General features: G+C 44.9%; 1 protein-coding gene across 1 annotated transcript in view; it reads right to left on the reverse strand.

The window, feature by feature from the left end:
* The window catches only part of PRKDC (protein kinase, DNA-activated, catalytic subunit), a 427,433-nt gene that overhangs the window by 18,903 nt on the left and 391,957 nt on the right, over positions 1–16,573 (reverse strand). The window contains exon 83 of the mRNA XM_073679277.1: positions 4,356–4,557. Coding sequence (XP_073535378.1) covers positions 4,356–4,557 — 202 coding nt within the window. The remainder of the gene's footprint in view (positions 1–4,355; positions 4,558–16,573) is intronic.

A 16,573-nucleotide genomic window follows, 5' to 3' on the forward strand; every position in this document is an offset into this window, starting at 1 on the left:
AGACATCACACATCAGTCGGTGTGCTGGAAGCTGCAAACGCTGCTGCAACACAGCAAGGGCGGCGGAGGCTGTAGCCGACTTCCGAAAATGAGCTGACGGCGTACTTTGACGAGCAGATCTGGCAACTCGGGGTACGATTTAAGAAACCGCTGAACCACGAGGTTAAGCACATGAGCCAGGCATGGTACATGTGTGATCTCGCCTCGCCTCAGAGCCGCCACCAGCTTACGGCCATTGTCACACACGACCATGCCTGGATGCAGGTTCAGCGGTCTCAGCCACAGATCTGCCTGCTCTTTCACAGCTGTCCACAACTCACAAGCAGTGTGAGGTTTATCACCTAAGCTTATGAGTTTCAGCACAGCCTGTTGCCGCTTGGCTGAGGCAGTACTGCAGTGCTTCCAGCTTGTAACTGATGTGATATCTGAGACGGAGGCTGAACATGAGGAGTAGGAGGAGGAGGATGATGCGCAGGAGCTGTACACTGTGGGGGCAACTCTGACTGACATAGGGCCCGCAATCCTCGGTGTGGGGAGGATGTGTTCCGTCCCAAGGTCCGACTGGGTCCCGGCTTCCACTATGTTTACCCAGTGTGCCGTCAGGGAGATGTACCGTCCCTGGCCACAAGCACTTGTCCACGTGTCCGTTGTCAGGTGGACTCTCCCAGTAACTGCGTTGTTGAGGGCACGGCAGATGTTTTGGGACACGTGCTTGTGTAGTGCAGGGATGGCACACCGGGCAAAATAGTGTCGGCTGGGGACCGAGTACTGAGGGACGGCCACCGCCATAAGGTTGCGGAAGGATTCAGTCTCTACCAGCCTAAAAGGCAGCATTTCCAACGCAAGCAGCCATGAAATGTGCGAATTTAGGACTGTGGCCTGTGGGGCGTTGGCTGCGAATTTGCGCTTTCGTTCAAAGGTCTGGGATATGGACAATTGAACGCTGCGGTGGGACGTGGATGTTGATGCTGTTTCTTGAGAAATTGCCATAATAAGTGAAGACTGAGAGGAGGGGGCATCTTTGCATGCAGGATGGACAGGGGATTGCCTTGCACGCACAACAGGGGGTTCTAGTACACGCACAACAGTGGAAGAAGCAGTGGTGACACCCGCTGACACTGGTCGGGGACCCGGGGGTTCACCCCACAAAGTCGGGTGCTTTGCTGACATGTGCCTGATCATGCTGGTGGTGGTCAGGCTGGTAGTTTTGTCACCCCTGCTGATGCTGGCATGGCAGGTGGAACATATGGCCTTTTTGGGGTTATCAGCAGAGTCTTTAAAAAAATTCCAGACTCTGGAAGACCTACCGGTTGTACTGGCAGCGTCCCTCGTGTTGGTGTTACAGGGAACTGTTGCCCGCCTTATGTGTGCGGCCACCACACTGCTTCTTCCTGCCTGTTGGGGTACTCTGCCTCCCTCCCCCTGTGTACTGCTGGCCTCGCTCTGCGTGTCCTCCTGCCACGTTGGGTCAGTTACTAGATCATCCACCACCTCCTCCTCTTCCACTTGCGCACCACGATCCTCCTCCTCACTTCGTGGCAATTGTGTCTCGTCATCGTCCACCTCTTGTGACAAATTGCCAGCGTCGACTTCCTCTGGCCGTGGCTGTTCAAATATTTGGGCATCGCTACATGGGATCTCCTCTTCCACCACTTCAAGCGGAGCAGGCGAGGGGCACAAACATGGAAATGGACCAGTGAACAGCTCTTCAGAGTGTCCAAGTGTGGGATCAGTTGCTGTCTGACGATACTCGGCATGGTGGGAGGAAGGAGCATCAGGGTGAGGAGGAGTATGTGGTCGAGACTCACGGCTACTAAAACTTGACCGTGTGGAAGACAGACCGGAGGTGGTGGTGCCCAGGTAACTGGAAGTATTATCTGCTATCCAATTAATAACCTGTTCACACTGATCAGTTCGCAATACTGGTGTTGTAGTGTGCTTCTCTAGTAATTCGGTCAAGAAGTGGGAGCGAGAAGATGTGGCTGTTGGTTGTGGCACATTTTCACCTTGGCCACGGCCCCGTCCTCTACACGCACCATCACCAGAACGTCCAGTTCCACGTCCTTTGCCACGCGCCTTGCCCATTGTAAATGAAGTAAAATAGCTTACACTCGCACTATCAATGGAAAAAGGGTAACAAAAAGGAGATTAGAACCGTGGAAGAGGAAAACCACAGTTCTATTTCTCTGGCCTACACCAGACTCTTTTAAACAGATATATTTGTGTCTGAACAGTCAGGGAGACACTATTACAGTTTTTTTTTACGGCAAAAAATGCCAAAAGCAGGATAATACAGAGATTTGACCAGTGGAACTGCAAAACCGCAGTTCTATTTCTCTGGCCTACACCAGAATCTTTTAAACAGAAATATTGGTGTCTGAACAGTCACAGACGCACTCAATTTATTTTTTTTTTTTTTTGGGGGGGGGGGGGGGATACCCAAAGGTTAATAAGACTGAGGAAAAAAAAATACAGGATTTAGATGAAAAAAAAAAAAGGATTTTTCCTGGCCCCTGAGACCGGGGGATAAGTCTAGCAATTTGACCAACAGGAGCACACAGGACTGTAATGCAGGGTTTGCTGGTATAACCACTGCGTCTCCTATACAGCCTGCCACCCTGATATCTGGGATGGATATTAGTCCTGAGAAGGACTGTTTGTTTGATTTGGCAGGCTTTAGAGACCCTACACTACCTATTTCGCACTATATATCTCTCCCTAACTCAGCAGCACTCTCCCTACACTGTCTGATCCGGAGCAACTGTGTCCAAGATGGCGGCGCCCGGTTTTAAATACTTGAGGTGATGCTGTGCGGCCAGCCAATCACTGTAATGCCCACAAACAACATGGCTGCGGCATTCCAGTGACTGGCTGGCAATCCCTGCATGTTCATTGGCTCTGTAAAGAGCGCCAAACGTGCAGGGCGGAGACCCGAGCTCCCGCCCGAGTAACCCGGAAATGCTCGGTGCTCGCCGAACATCCCGAGTAGTGAGATGCTCGGGCGAGTACCGAGCAGTGTCGAGCATGCTCGCTCCACACTAATGCTAATTAGTGGACACAACTTGATTTAACATGTCCCTTTTGTCACATTATTTTCAGGGGTAACATCATTTCTGTCCAGGCCTATTTCATGAGTTTTAAAAATTCTGTGGAAGCAGGGTTGAAAAGCAATGTCTGACTTTCATTTGTTAATTTTCATAGATTTTTAATTTATTACTTTTGTCAGATTCAAGTTATTTCTGTGACCATTGTGCTTTTTTTTTTTCATTAAACGAGTGGTACCAACAATTTTGACCATGTGTGTATTTGAAACTGTTCATATCTCTCTCCACCTTGAACAAAGCCCCAGTTTCAGCTGCCGATAAACACTCCAAAGCATTATGCTGCCACCACCATGCTTATCTGTGGGTATGGTGTTGTTTTGGTGATATGCAGTGTTGGATTTGCACCAAACATGCTTTTTGGAAATATGGACAAAAAGTTGAACCTTGGTTTCATAATTTTCCCATATGCTTTTGCCAGACTTGTTTTAAGTTTTGGCAAAACATAGCCAGGCTTGGATGTTTTCCGATAGATAGTGAAACAGAGGAGCTGCAGGAAAAAAAATCTTCTGATTAAGTAGCAGTATGTCCTCAGGACCACAACACTTCCAGTCTCTCTGCGTATGTGAATTAGACGCATGCGTGATGCAGACCACAACGCTTCCAGTCTCTCAGCGTATGCGCATTAGACGCATGCGTGGTGTACGAGAGAAGCTGTGCCATGCACAAGATGGCAGCGCACTTCCATTAAAAAATAGGTGAATAAAGCAAGGGTTTGTAACTAGATATTGCTTTTTAAAGCAATCAGAATCTATCTAAAAATGCAGCAGAGTGGATTTTGCCTTTTAAAGAAACAGGTCAGCTTTCTGGACATATATACGTTTAGTTAATGCTTGTATTCTTGAATAAACTATCATTCTGGAGCCTCTTTCCTTACATCTCTGCTTCGTGCTATTCCTCAGTTACTCAAACTAGTTTTTTTTTTTTAAATGAATAGACTAGGTATTATACCCTTCAGGAGATGTATTGACACTTGATAAGGGGAATAGTAACACTAAGTTTATAGATACATGATTATGAAGTATAACAGAGGAACAGTATAAAATATAAGAAAATGTTATACAGAACTGTTGCTTCATGGGGAACATTTATAAAAGACAAGCAGGAGAGATCATGGGTCCTATGTCATCACTAAACTTTGAAATTTCAATGCAAGCTGCTCTACGACATCTGCATTTACATTTAGAACTATTTAGTTCAAATTCAACTGAAATACTCATCAATAAAAGTCTCTAATCACTGTACTGGAGTTACCTGAGTTGCTGTGCCAAAGGCGTGACCAAAATCAATGCCAATCATTCCTCCAGTCTCCATATTGACCATGAAATTGCTCAGGTGGCGATCTCCAATGCCAAGGATCCAATGGCTTATACACAGCAAAGCGTGAGACCGGACAAAATGGGAGCGCAGAGCCAAAAATGCTTCAGGGGTTGCACTCATCTCAATAAAGGCCCTCCTGTAATGTATGTGAGAGATTTAATATGTACATATTACAGTCAGTAGTAAGGCAGAAAACCCCATGTCAAAAGTCACCAAGCAATCCCAAAAACTAGGATATCTCATCCTCTAGGATTCTCAAGAGCTCTCTATCATCCTGTCAAAGTAAACTTTTGAACTATGTAGAATGTTCCAGAGTAATGCATAAAATATAACAATAGGTGTCAAGGATCTGCATATCCAACAAAACTAGTATATTCTTTTCTCACCAAAAATTGTGTGCAACTACCTTAACCAAAATGACCAAATCAAGTGCAGTACAGCTCAGTGTTACTTAATTAAAAGGGTTGTCCAGTACTTTTACAAATATGCCAATGTTTTTTAATGATAAATAGAAGCTTCTTTTTAATTACCTCCTGGTGCTGTTTCTGCCTGTGAGCGGCGCTATCGGTGGCCGCTCACAGGCAGCACGTGACCCCCCGCTGACGTCACGTCAAGTGAAATGTGACTCAGCACTGGGGTCCCCGCGATGGCTGCTAGGTTGTCGGCGGGGTTATTCCCTGCGTCACACCCAGCATCCACCGCGCGCTTTCCCAGTGAGAGAGAGAGGGAGAGCATGCGGTGGATGCCAGGAGTGACGCGCGGGGGAACCCCGCCCACAACCCAGCCACCGGTGGAACGCGGAAGAGGGACCCTCGGCTGCAGCCTGGACTTGTCGTGATGTCAGCGGATGTCAGAGCCAGCTGCAGTCAGGGGTCACGTGCTGCCTGTGAGCAGCCACGATAGCGCCGCTCACAGGCAGAAACAGCACCAGGAGGTAATTAGAAAGAAGCTTCTATTTATCATTAAAACACATTGGTATATTTTTAAAAGTACTGGACAACCCCTTTAAACGTGTCAAAAAAAGATAGAAGGCACTCACCGGTTCTTGTAAAACTTACTTCATTATTGTTGCATTAAAATCACAACAAGCTGGGGGGTACATGTTTAACACCTGTGCCGACGATGGCTGTTTCGCGCCTATGAGCGATTCAACGGGTCAAGCAGGTACTTCATTAAACAGCTTTTTTTTATAGCATAGAAGTATATAATACTATAGTGTTCTTTAGGCTATTTTTAAGAGAAAGTGGGACCACCAAAACATCAGAGATAAAGTGATGCAGGATGTAAGAAAGTATGTTTTTATTTTATTACATTTACTGCTTCGTATTTTTGCTGACAAGTAACTAAACTTTCACTATATTTTTTCTTCTTTGGCAGGCATTTTAATTGGCTGCAGATCAGTGGGGTCCACGGGTCTTGAGACACCCATCAATCGCTAAATAGACCCCCGAATGGTGCACACCTCAGACAGGAGTTATGTTCTCCAGTCTCATGAGCTGCGCACTTTTCGGAGGTCTATTGAGTGATCAATAAGGGTATCATGATGCAAACCCACACCAATCTGCAGACAATTAGGCTACGTTCTCACTATGAGCTTTCTGCACCTATTTAAATTGGGTTACTTGCATTTTTTTAACATGGGTTTTTATTGCGTTTTTTTGTCCATTTTTGGTGTGTCATGCTGTAAAGAAAGCGGCCTTGTTTTGATACTTTGTTTTTTGGCTTTGACATAATTAGGTGCAGATTACATTAGTTTTTGATGCGTTGTTTCCACCGCAGAAACGTAGTAAAACAGTATTTGTGGTTATTCACCGTAAAATCTGTTTCTCGGAGCCTTCCTTGGGGGACATGGGGGTATGCTTCTGCCACTAGGAGGCTGACACTATGCACAAAAAAATTTGTTCCTCCCCAGCAGTGTACATCCCACCAACCGGCACTAAATTAATCAGTTTGTGAGAAAGCAGTAGGAGAAGCAACGTGTAAGGCTATGTGCCCACGTAGCGTTTTTGTAGCGTTTTTGCGGCGTATTTACGGCCGTGAAAACGCTTGTAAAACAGTCTGCCATGCAAAGCAATGTGAATTTGGATGTGCTGTGCACATGATGCGCTAATTTGCGCGCCGAATTCGCATTGGTTTGCAAAACGCAGCATGACCATTTCTACCGCGATTACGGGGATGAAGAGGAGACTACAACTCCTCTTCATCCCGGCTACCACGCGGTGAAAAAAAAGAAATAAAAAAGTTAAAAATAAACAAAACCTGTATATTCACCTCTCAGGCGGCCCCCGGTCTGCTCCTGGCCGCGTCTTCTCTCTTCAGCGTCCCGCAGTGTACTGTCAGGACCTGCGGTGACGTCATTTAGTCACCTGATGGTCACGCGGCCGCTAACGTTGGCGGTCAGGTGATGGTCGCGTGACCATCAGCTGACTGACGTCACCGCAGGTCCTGACAGTACACTGCGGGACGCTTAAGAGAGAAGACGTGGCCGGGAGCAGACCGGAGAGCACACCGGGGGCCGCCGGAGAGGTGAATATACAGTTTTTTTTTTTTTATTTTTAACGTTTTAATTCTTTTTTTTTTTTTACTATAGATGCTGCATTTAAAGCATCTAAGTTGTTCACACATTATAAATCCATGCCGGTTGCATGGATTTATATTGTGTGATCAACTTGTCAAGCACTTTTCCAAGTGATGCTCAAAATCGCTTGGAAAAGTGCTTGAAAAAACGCATGCAAAAACGCTTCTCTCTGGCAGAAAAAACGCATGTAAATCTGCATGCGTTTTTTTCTGCCAGAGAGAAGCAAAAACGCTCTGCATCAAATCTGCTATGTGGGCACATAGCCTAAAGAATAACATAGAAAGAAATACACAAAAAACAAACGGAAACAATAGGAAGCGTCAAAACTGCTGTCAAGCTTGGGTGGGTGCTGTGTCCCCCAATGAAAGCTCCGAGAAACAGATTTTATTGTGAGTAACAAAAAATCCTGTTTTTGCTATCGCTGTACTAGGGAACACAGGAAACCATGGGAGGTTCCAAAGCAGTCCCTAGGGAGGGAAACAGCGCAAACTTCATTCAGGTCAGAGAACTAGCCACTGCCGCTTGTAAGATTCTCCTACCTAGGCTGGCATCTGCTGAAGCTTAGGTATGGACCCTGTAGAAGTTGTAGGGCGGATGCCCAAATCCAGCGAGCAATTTACATGTGCTAAGATTTCTCATTTATTTCTGTTTTCTACAGCAGTGGTGCTATTCATGTTTCATACTTCGTGTTTACATACTTGGCGTTGCGGAGTGCTACTTTGTTTGTTAATTGCATATGGAGGTAGCTTCTCCTAGTAAGCATCTGTTCACACATATTTCTTGTATTGGAAGTGAAGTCAGTTTTTTCTGTTTCTATGTTTAAGCTTTGACTGAGTGCTCCACTCCTATGCCGCAGGTGATTTTAATTGCAGTAGGATCTTACTTTCTCACACGCCCCCTGACGAAGGGAACAGCCGAAACGCGCGTAGGGGCGTCTCTCTCGACATGTGCCTCCCCATTATGGACCCCTAACAGTGCTATTGCCCCCTGGTGATTACATTTGGACACTGGAGAGCTGCGGTAAGCATACAATGGGGACATTTATGTTCCCTCTATTCATCTAGTGCACCGCACATGACAATAATAGTAGATAATAGGAGGGTGATATGGTAAATGACTTCTACTGGTTTCCACTATACAGCAGTGAGGGTAATCAGCATATATAGTATCCATTTTAATGCTTATGTGTGTTATATATATATAGCAGATATGATATAATAAAACTAAATACATAGGATCTGGGTCTGCCATGGATTACCTATATTATGGGTCCCTGTGTGGAGTCACATGTAGAGAGGGCTGTTATTGATTTTATTGTCCTTTTTTATAATATTGTACTGACCTTTGTATGTGTCTGATCTTTGTATCATAATAAATATTGACCATTTTTTGCTATAGAAGTGTTGATTCGGTCTTCGCTTTTTTCTCTGGTAGTTCTATATTTGGCGATGGAGTCGCATTTAGTCCATATAGGGTAGTAATTAATAAAAGGTACATATCATACCTATATCTACACACATGGTGTGATTTATACTACCCATTTATGATTGGTGTTCTTTATATTTCTCACACATAAGCAGACAGATGTCCCTTAGAGAGGTATTCACATTGGTAGGGTCCTGACATCGAGAAATGCCTTACCGCGGCTGTCAGGTACACATGAATTGGCCAATTTGTGCGCTAAGATTTCTCATTTGTTTCTATATTCTACAGCAGTGGTGCTATTCATATTTCATAATTCATATTTACATGCGCTAAGATTTCTCATTTATTTCTGTTTTCTACAGCAGTGGTGCTATTCAGGTTTCATTCTTCGTGTTTACATACTTGCCGTTGCAGAGTGCTACTTTGTTAATTGTATATGGAGGTAGCTTCTCCTAGTAAGCACCTGTTCACACCTATTTCTTGTATTGGAAGTGCCGTCAGTTTTTTCTGTTTCAATTGTAGCCTTGGACGCTGGAAGGCCTCTTCGAGGACCCCCAGGGATTACAAAGAGATAATTCGTCCTCCAGAAGGGGGCGGTCCTAGAAAGGTAAATTGCCCTGACCAGGTCCAACCTGTTCAGAGAACGTTCCAGAGGGTGAACCAGAGATGGACAGAAAGAGAGGAGAACGATGTCCTCATTGAGGTGAAAGGAGTAGACTACCTTGGGAAGAAAGGAAGGTATAGGCCACAAAACCACCTTATCCTGGTGCAGAATAAGGAAGGGTGAGCGACATGAAAGAGCTGCCAGCTCCGAAACCTGCCTGATGACGTGATGGCCACGAGAAAAAACACCTTCCAAGAGAGAAGAGGCAAAGAGACCTTCTTGAGCGTCGCGAAGGGGGGACTCCTGAGAGCCTCCATAACCAGGTTGAGGTCCTAAAGATCTATCGGGGGACGATAGGGAGGGGCTGTATAGGCCACGCCTTGAAGAAAGGTTCTGAAAAAAGACCATGAAGCTAAATTCTTGGAAAAAAATAGCCAACTCAGAAACTTGGCCTTTCAGTGAACTTAGAGCTAGACCTACATCAAGCCCTGATTGAAGAAAGGCCAGAACAGAAGGAAGAGAGAAAACCATAGGCGAGGTGTGATTAGTCTCACACCAACGGAAGAAAGCATTCAAAGTCCGATAGTAGACTCTAGATGATGCCGGCTTTCAAGCACAAATCATCCTCTGAATCACTCATTCCGAGAACCCGGATGCTCTTAGAACCGCGGTCTCAGCAGCCACGGCGTCAAATCGAGAGACCGAGAATTCTGGTGGAAGATAGGTCCCTGAGAAAGTAGATCTGGTTTGTCTGTGAGTCTCTAAACAGCATCTGCGAGTAAATTGACGACCTTTGCATATCAGGCCCTCCTGGGCCAATCTGGTGCTATTAGGATGACCGGCACCCCTTTCTCCTTGATTTTCTTCAACAGTCAGGGAAGCAGGGGAAGAGCAAACTGTGACCAGGGTATAGTCAGGGTGTCAACGCCCGCCGCGGGTGGATCGCAAAACCTGGAGACGAACTGCGGGACTTTTCTGCCATGAGATCCACATCTGGAGTGCCCCACTGTAGACAAATCTCGCCCGGATGCAGAGACCATTCTCCCACTGCGAGAGCCTTGTGACTGAGAAAGTTGGCGGCCCAACTGTGTATGCTGAAAATGTGCACTGCCGAAATTGCCTGAACCATGTTCTCTGCCCAGAGAAGTATCTTGGAGACTTCGGTCATGGCCAAAGGACTCCGAGTTCCTGCCTGGTGGTTGACATATGCCACAGTCGTGGCATCATCCGCCTGGACTCGAACCGGAGGGCCCTTGAGAAGGTCCTGCCAGTAAAGAAGGGACAGAAGAATGGCTCTGATCTCGTGAAAGTTGATTGGCAGCAAAGTCTCTTTTGGCGACCAACGACCCAGGACCGTGAGGTTGTGGAAGACAGCTCCCCAGCCGAGGAGACTGGCATCCATTGTAACTACTTGCCAGTGGATAGGAAAAAGGACCTACCCTCCCGAATGAGGGGGAAGGACAGCCATCTGTTTAGGGACGCCCTGATTAGGGACGAGATCTGGACAGGATGATCCAGGGAAAGAACGGACTGGTTCCATGGGACAGGATGGTCTGCTGAAGTGGCCTAGTGCGAAACTGGGCAAAGGGTATTGCCTCCGCAGCCGCTCCCATCCTGCCCAGAACCGCCATAGCCGAGCGAAAGGACAAAGATAGTGGAAGATGAAGAGAGTGAACCCCCCCCCGTTGGAGAGCTCCTGAGGTGGGGTGGGAACGATGACGCCTGTTTGAAGGAGAGAGGCTACGAAAAAACCCGGGACCAGAGAGGGGTCCCTTGGGGGGCGTGATTACAAAAAATGATCTTAGGGTCGCGAAATGAATTCTATTTTGTATCCTGAAGATGTCACCTCTCTGAACCCGGCGTCCTCGACAGAGGTGAGCCAAGCATCCCTTGAAGAACAGGAGACGGAAGCCCACCCAGGGTACGTTTTTTTACCTGTGGATTTTCTGCATCTAATGCAAGTCCATGAGGAAAATCAACACAGAAAACTCTGCGTACCCGCAAGATGAAATGGACATGCTGAGAATTTGAAACACGCATCGCAGGTCAATTTACGCTGAGAAAAAAAAGCACAGTGGGCATGAGATTACTATAAATCCCATCCACTTGGCTGGAACTGTAAGATGCTGCATTTTTTAAGCAGCAAAAATATGCACCAACGGCAAGAAAATTGATAGCCCAAAAATGGATAGCAGATCAGGAGCCTATGATGTCAGAATTTATTGATAAAGTTAACTAGCTAGTAAATTTGAAAAAAGGCATATACCTAAAAATAGATGCTATCTCTAAATTTGACAAGAAATTGGGTCTATGGATTGCTGGCTTTGGTTTGGCATCTAGGGAACTGAGGAGATTTTGCCTCGGCTTGCTTTGAGTTACGTTTACATGATGCCTCAAATTAAACTTCTTTGAAAATTAATTAAAATGTTATTACTACTTCCACAAGTTTTATGTAATTGGATTGACTATTGTTACTATGTTCAGATATTTGTTCATCTAATTAAGCTGGTTTTGCAGAGCTAAGATGTATAAATAACTCCTGTTTAATGCTTAAGGTTGGGAGGAGGAGAACTGTGTTTCTCCAATGTTTGTCTGGTTGTTGTTGTTGTTTTTATCTTTGTGAAAATCTTTATAAAAAACATTTGATTTAAAAAAAAAAAATACGCACCAAATGCTGATCGTGGGAACGTAGCCTTAAAACGCCAGCCAAAGATGAAAAACACAGTGAAAGTTTACATTTTAAATTTTCAGAATACTTGGGGTGGAAATACTGTAGAAAGGACTGAAATGACAATGGTTCATAATCTTTATTCCATTTGTTGCTGTGTATTACGCATGTTAGTAATTTTAACACAACTGTCACAAAACTTAGAATAGTATCACACTGTGAGACAAGGCGATTTTTTAATACTAGAGATAGGACTGGGTACACCTTGTCCCGGTGGGATGGCTTTTACACTTTTTTGACAAAATAGTGTTAACTAAGCACCCTATGTTATTTCAATGTACTATTACCATTTCCTTATTACAAGGTATATGCTCTTTTTATTTCTTTCTTGTGTTTCATCTGTGAAATGACCACAGTGTGAACGTGCTCCTACACATTGCACGTATACAACTTATGCTTCGGCTCATTTCTTTGGTTTGGCTGTAGTTTCTTGTACTTTGTACAAATGGGTGTGGCTCCTTTTTTGATTTAGCCATTTCATCTATATAGTTTCCCAAGGGCAGTTGTCTAAAGAGTCAGACCTGTATCCTGCTTTACCCTCATCTACATTGAGGTCGGCTGACACAAGGTGAGGTTTTAAGAGTAGAGATAAAATGGGACTGTCCCGATTGGGTACATGTTGTTGCAGCTTTTACGCTTTTTTGAACAAAATAGTGTCAGCTAAGTACCGTTATTTACATGTACTATTACTATTTACTTACTACAGGGTATATGCGCATTTATTTTTATTCTTTGGTTTTGTCAGTGGTGGAAACAGGTCTCGAGACCCACACCAGTCGCTAAATAGACCCCGGAATAGTGCACACCTGCAATAGCAGTTGTGTGCTCCAGTCTCCTGAGCTGCGCACATTTTGAAGGTCTATTGAACAATTAGTGGGGGTCTCAGGATCCAAACACCCACCAATCCACAGACAATTAAAGTGCCAGCCAAAGAAAAAAGAAAACACTGTGAAAGCTTACATTTTAAATTTCCAGACTGATTCTGGTTGGGATGGAAATACTGTAGAAAGAACTGAAATGACAATGCTTCATAATCTGTATTCAATTTCTTGCTGTCTATTATGCATATTAGTCACTTCAACACAGCTGCCTCAAAACTTGGCAGACCAAAGACCATACTACTAAGGACCAGGGGGCACTCATTAGGGGTGGAATAAAATCAGATTCTGGCAGCTAAATAGGAAAGGGTTCTTTACAGTTAGAGCAGTCAGACTGTGGAATGCCAACTAGAAGAGGTAGTAATGGCAGACACTATAACGGCTTTTAAAAAAAATGGCTGGATGATTTCCTCAGTACGCATAACATTGTGGGTTACAGTTAATTTAGTGACAAAATGTATAATTGGTGGACCTAGGTCTTTTTTCAACCTATGAAACTATGTAATAGTATCTTTATTAGAGTTGATTTTATAGCAGTTTAACAGATTGTCCTATTGGACAAACGACCATGAACTTGTGATCAAAGAATAAATTCTACCACTAAAGACAATGACATTAGCACACGCACACACAAAATAAATAAATAAATATGGAAATCAAAGTTTAAACCACCCCCTTTCACTTGTTCAAAAATAAATAAGAAGATAAACATTTGGTGCTGTTGGGTTTATAAAAGGCTAATTCATTAAATTATCATTTTTAACTTCATGTTAAATAACAAAAAATAAAATAATTGAAAAGCCAGAGTTGCAGTTTTTCAGTCATCGCACTTTCTCCCAAAAATAATTTTTTGTAGAGAAAAGCGTTCAAAATGTCGTAGGTACCTCAAAAGAGTATAATTTTGGTGAATCTTAATTTCATATTATAGTGGTTACATTTTTAGAACAATCATATAAAAATAACCTTATAAAAGTAACACCGTAATCGAACTGACCTGGAGAATCATATTGCCAGATAATTTTTAGCGCACAATAAATGTCATAAAAATGAACCCCCCAAAAACAAATGACAGAATTGTATTTTTTCTCACTATTTCACTCCACGCGTAGTTTTTACTATAAAAACACCAAGGTTACTTACCGGTAGCCGTTTTTTCCTGAACCCATGACAGCACACCTTGAGAGAGGGATCTGCCCCACCAAGGACAGGAAACCGTCTGAAATAAAAGGGCGGTACCTCTCCCTCGCTTCAGTTGGATTACAGAGCATTGAGAGGACCTCCAGAAAAGGTTAGACACATAACCAACACCTACAATATATATATAATCACCCAAAACGTAAAGTGCTCACCAGAGTGTGAGAAAGAAACAGGGGGGGGAAACTACGGGTGCTGTCATGGGTTCAGGAAAAACCGGCTACCGGTAAGTAACCTTAGTGTTTTCCCCTCACCCATGACAGCACACCTTGAAAGAATTTTGGAGAATATGAACACCCTAGGGAGGGATCACCACCTGAAGTACCCTTCTCCCAAAGGTGAGGTCAGTGGAGGATAGATCCAGCCTATAGTGCTTGTAGAAGGTGGATGGTGCAGACCAAGTAGCAGCTTTACATATCTGGTCAATTGAGACGTCTGCTCTCTCTGCCCAGGAGGTCGCCACAGCTCTGGTAGTATGAGCTTTAATACCGTCCAGTGCCGGAACACCTGTAGATATGTAAGCTAGACAAATGGCCTCCCTAAGCCACCAAGAAATAGTTCCCTTTGACACACCGTGACCTTTCCTACTCCCCTGAAAGGCCAGAAACAAGGAGTGGTCCTTCCTCCACTGACTAGTCATGTCTATGTACTGTAGTAAAGCCCTTCTAACATCTAGATTGTGGAATCTAAGCTCCCCATGGTTTTTTGGGTTACTGCAGAATGAGGGAAGCACAATCTCTTGATTACAGTGGAATCAGGAAACTACTTTCGGAAGGTAAGCTGGATCTGTACGTAGGACGACCCGGTCATCATGAATTTGGGTGTATGGGGGATCAACAGAAAGGGCCTGCAGGTCACTCACCCTATGGGCCGATGTTAGGGCCACTAGGAGAATGGTTTTGAGGGTGAGGAACTTTGGAGAGATTACCTGCAGGGGTTCAAAAGGGTCGCGAGAGAGTGCGTTTAAAACCAAATTCAGGTCCCAGGGAGGAACTCTGAAAGCCCGAACTGGCTTAGCCCTGGAACAGGATTTAATGAATCTAGAGACCCACATGTTCCCTGCCAGGTTGCAATTATAGAGCTTTAAGTGTTTCCGTAGCTAACCCCAGGTCACGTCCCTTCTGTAAAAACTCTAGGACATCTTTAATTGGAGCTTTATCCGACAACGGGGAGTCTATAAAATCCAGGAATTTTCCCCAGATTCTGCTATAAATCTTAGTTGTTATGGGCTTCCTAGTACCCAATAGGGTGGAAACGAGGCCTGGTGAAAACCCCCTATTGCTCAGTAACAACGTCTCAAATTCCAAGCCGCCAGATGGAAACCTTTGGCTTGTGCATGGAACATTGGCCCCTGGATGAGAAGGTCCGGCCTGTCCAGCAGGACTCAGGGATCCGAAACCGACATTAGGAGAAGCAGGGAGAATCAGGGTCTTTTTGGCCAAAAGGGGGCTATCAGAATTATCCTTGCCCCCTCCTCCCGAATTTTCTTCACAACTGCCGGGATCGTTACTAATCGGTGGAAAAGTGTAGGCCTTCCTGAACTTCCAGGGTATGCGTCTACAGTATAGGGATTCTCTGTTGGATCTAGTGAACAGAATCTCTCCACCTTCCTGTTCCCCCCGGGTGGCGAACAAATCAATGTCCGGTGACCCCCATAGTTGGATAATCTGTTGGAAGACTATCGACTTTAGAGCCCACTCTCCTTGTCTTAAAGTGTGGCGACTGAGGAAATCTGACTTTGAATTTTCTACCCCCCGGATGTAAAGAGCACTGACGGATGGGAGATGCTGTTCTGCTAGTTGCTGGATTCTGTTTGCCACTACCATAAGGGAGTGTGATCTTGTTCCTCCCTAGTGATTTATATAAGCTACTGTCGTCCGATTGTCGGACCTGATCTGGACATGGCGACCTTGTATGTGGGGAAGGAAGCCTATCCGGGATTTCTCCACTGCCAAAAGCTCTTTTAGGTTTGATGATGTCCCTATTTCGTAACGTAGCCAGAGCTCCTGAACCGAGAGATCTGCTAGATGACCCCCCACCCCAGCCGGAGCCACTTGCATCTGTTGTAATTGTATGGTCGACTGGTCTGGACCACTGCAAGCCTGAGGTCAGATTCTCCCTGTTTGTCCACCATGAGAGGGAGTGTACAGTCTCCAAGGAAAGAGATAGTCTTTTTTCTAAATGTCCGCTGAAGGATTTTTGCGCTGACAGGACCTCCCACTGAAGAAGCCTCATATGACCTTGGGCCCATTTGACTGCCGGGAGACAGGAAGTCATGGAGCCCAGTAGGGACATTGCTCCTCTCAGGGACATCACTGGAGACTTTATGGCCCTTGAGACCAAGCTTATTATTTTGCAAACCTTGTCTTCCGGGAGGAAGCAGGATTGGAGTTGGGAATTTAGGGTCAAGCCCAGAAAGATCTGAGTCCTTGAGGGGGATAGTTTTGATTTTTGAATATTTATCAACCATCCTTATTGATGTAAGGCTGTTCTGACCTCTAACAGTTGAGTGGAACAGTGGTCCTCCGATTTCCCTATGACCAGAAAGTTGTTCAAGTAGGGAACAATCACCACGTTTTTGATTCGGAGAAAAGCTGTTACCTCCGCTATAACCTTTGTAAACATTCTTGGTGCTATCGAGAGTCCAAAAGGTAGGGCAGTAAATTGGAAATGCCTCAATTCTCCCTGGATGAATAGGGCTACACTTAGGTACTTTTGGTAGTCTGGATGGACTGGGACGTGATA

Source organism: Phyllobates terribilis, unplaced genomic scaffold (assembly GCF_046119375.1).
Source record: "Phyllobates terribilis strain yellow unplaced genomic scaffold, ASM4611937v1 Scaffold_4__5_contigs__length_816908805, whole genome shotgun sequence".
Lineage (NCBI taxonomy): Eukaryota > Metazoa > Chordata > Amphibia > Anura > Dendrobatidae > Phyllobates > Phyllobates terribilis.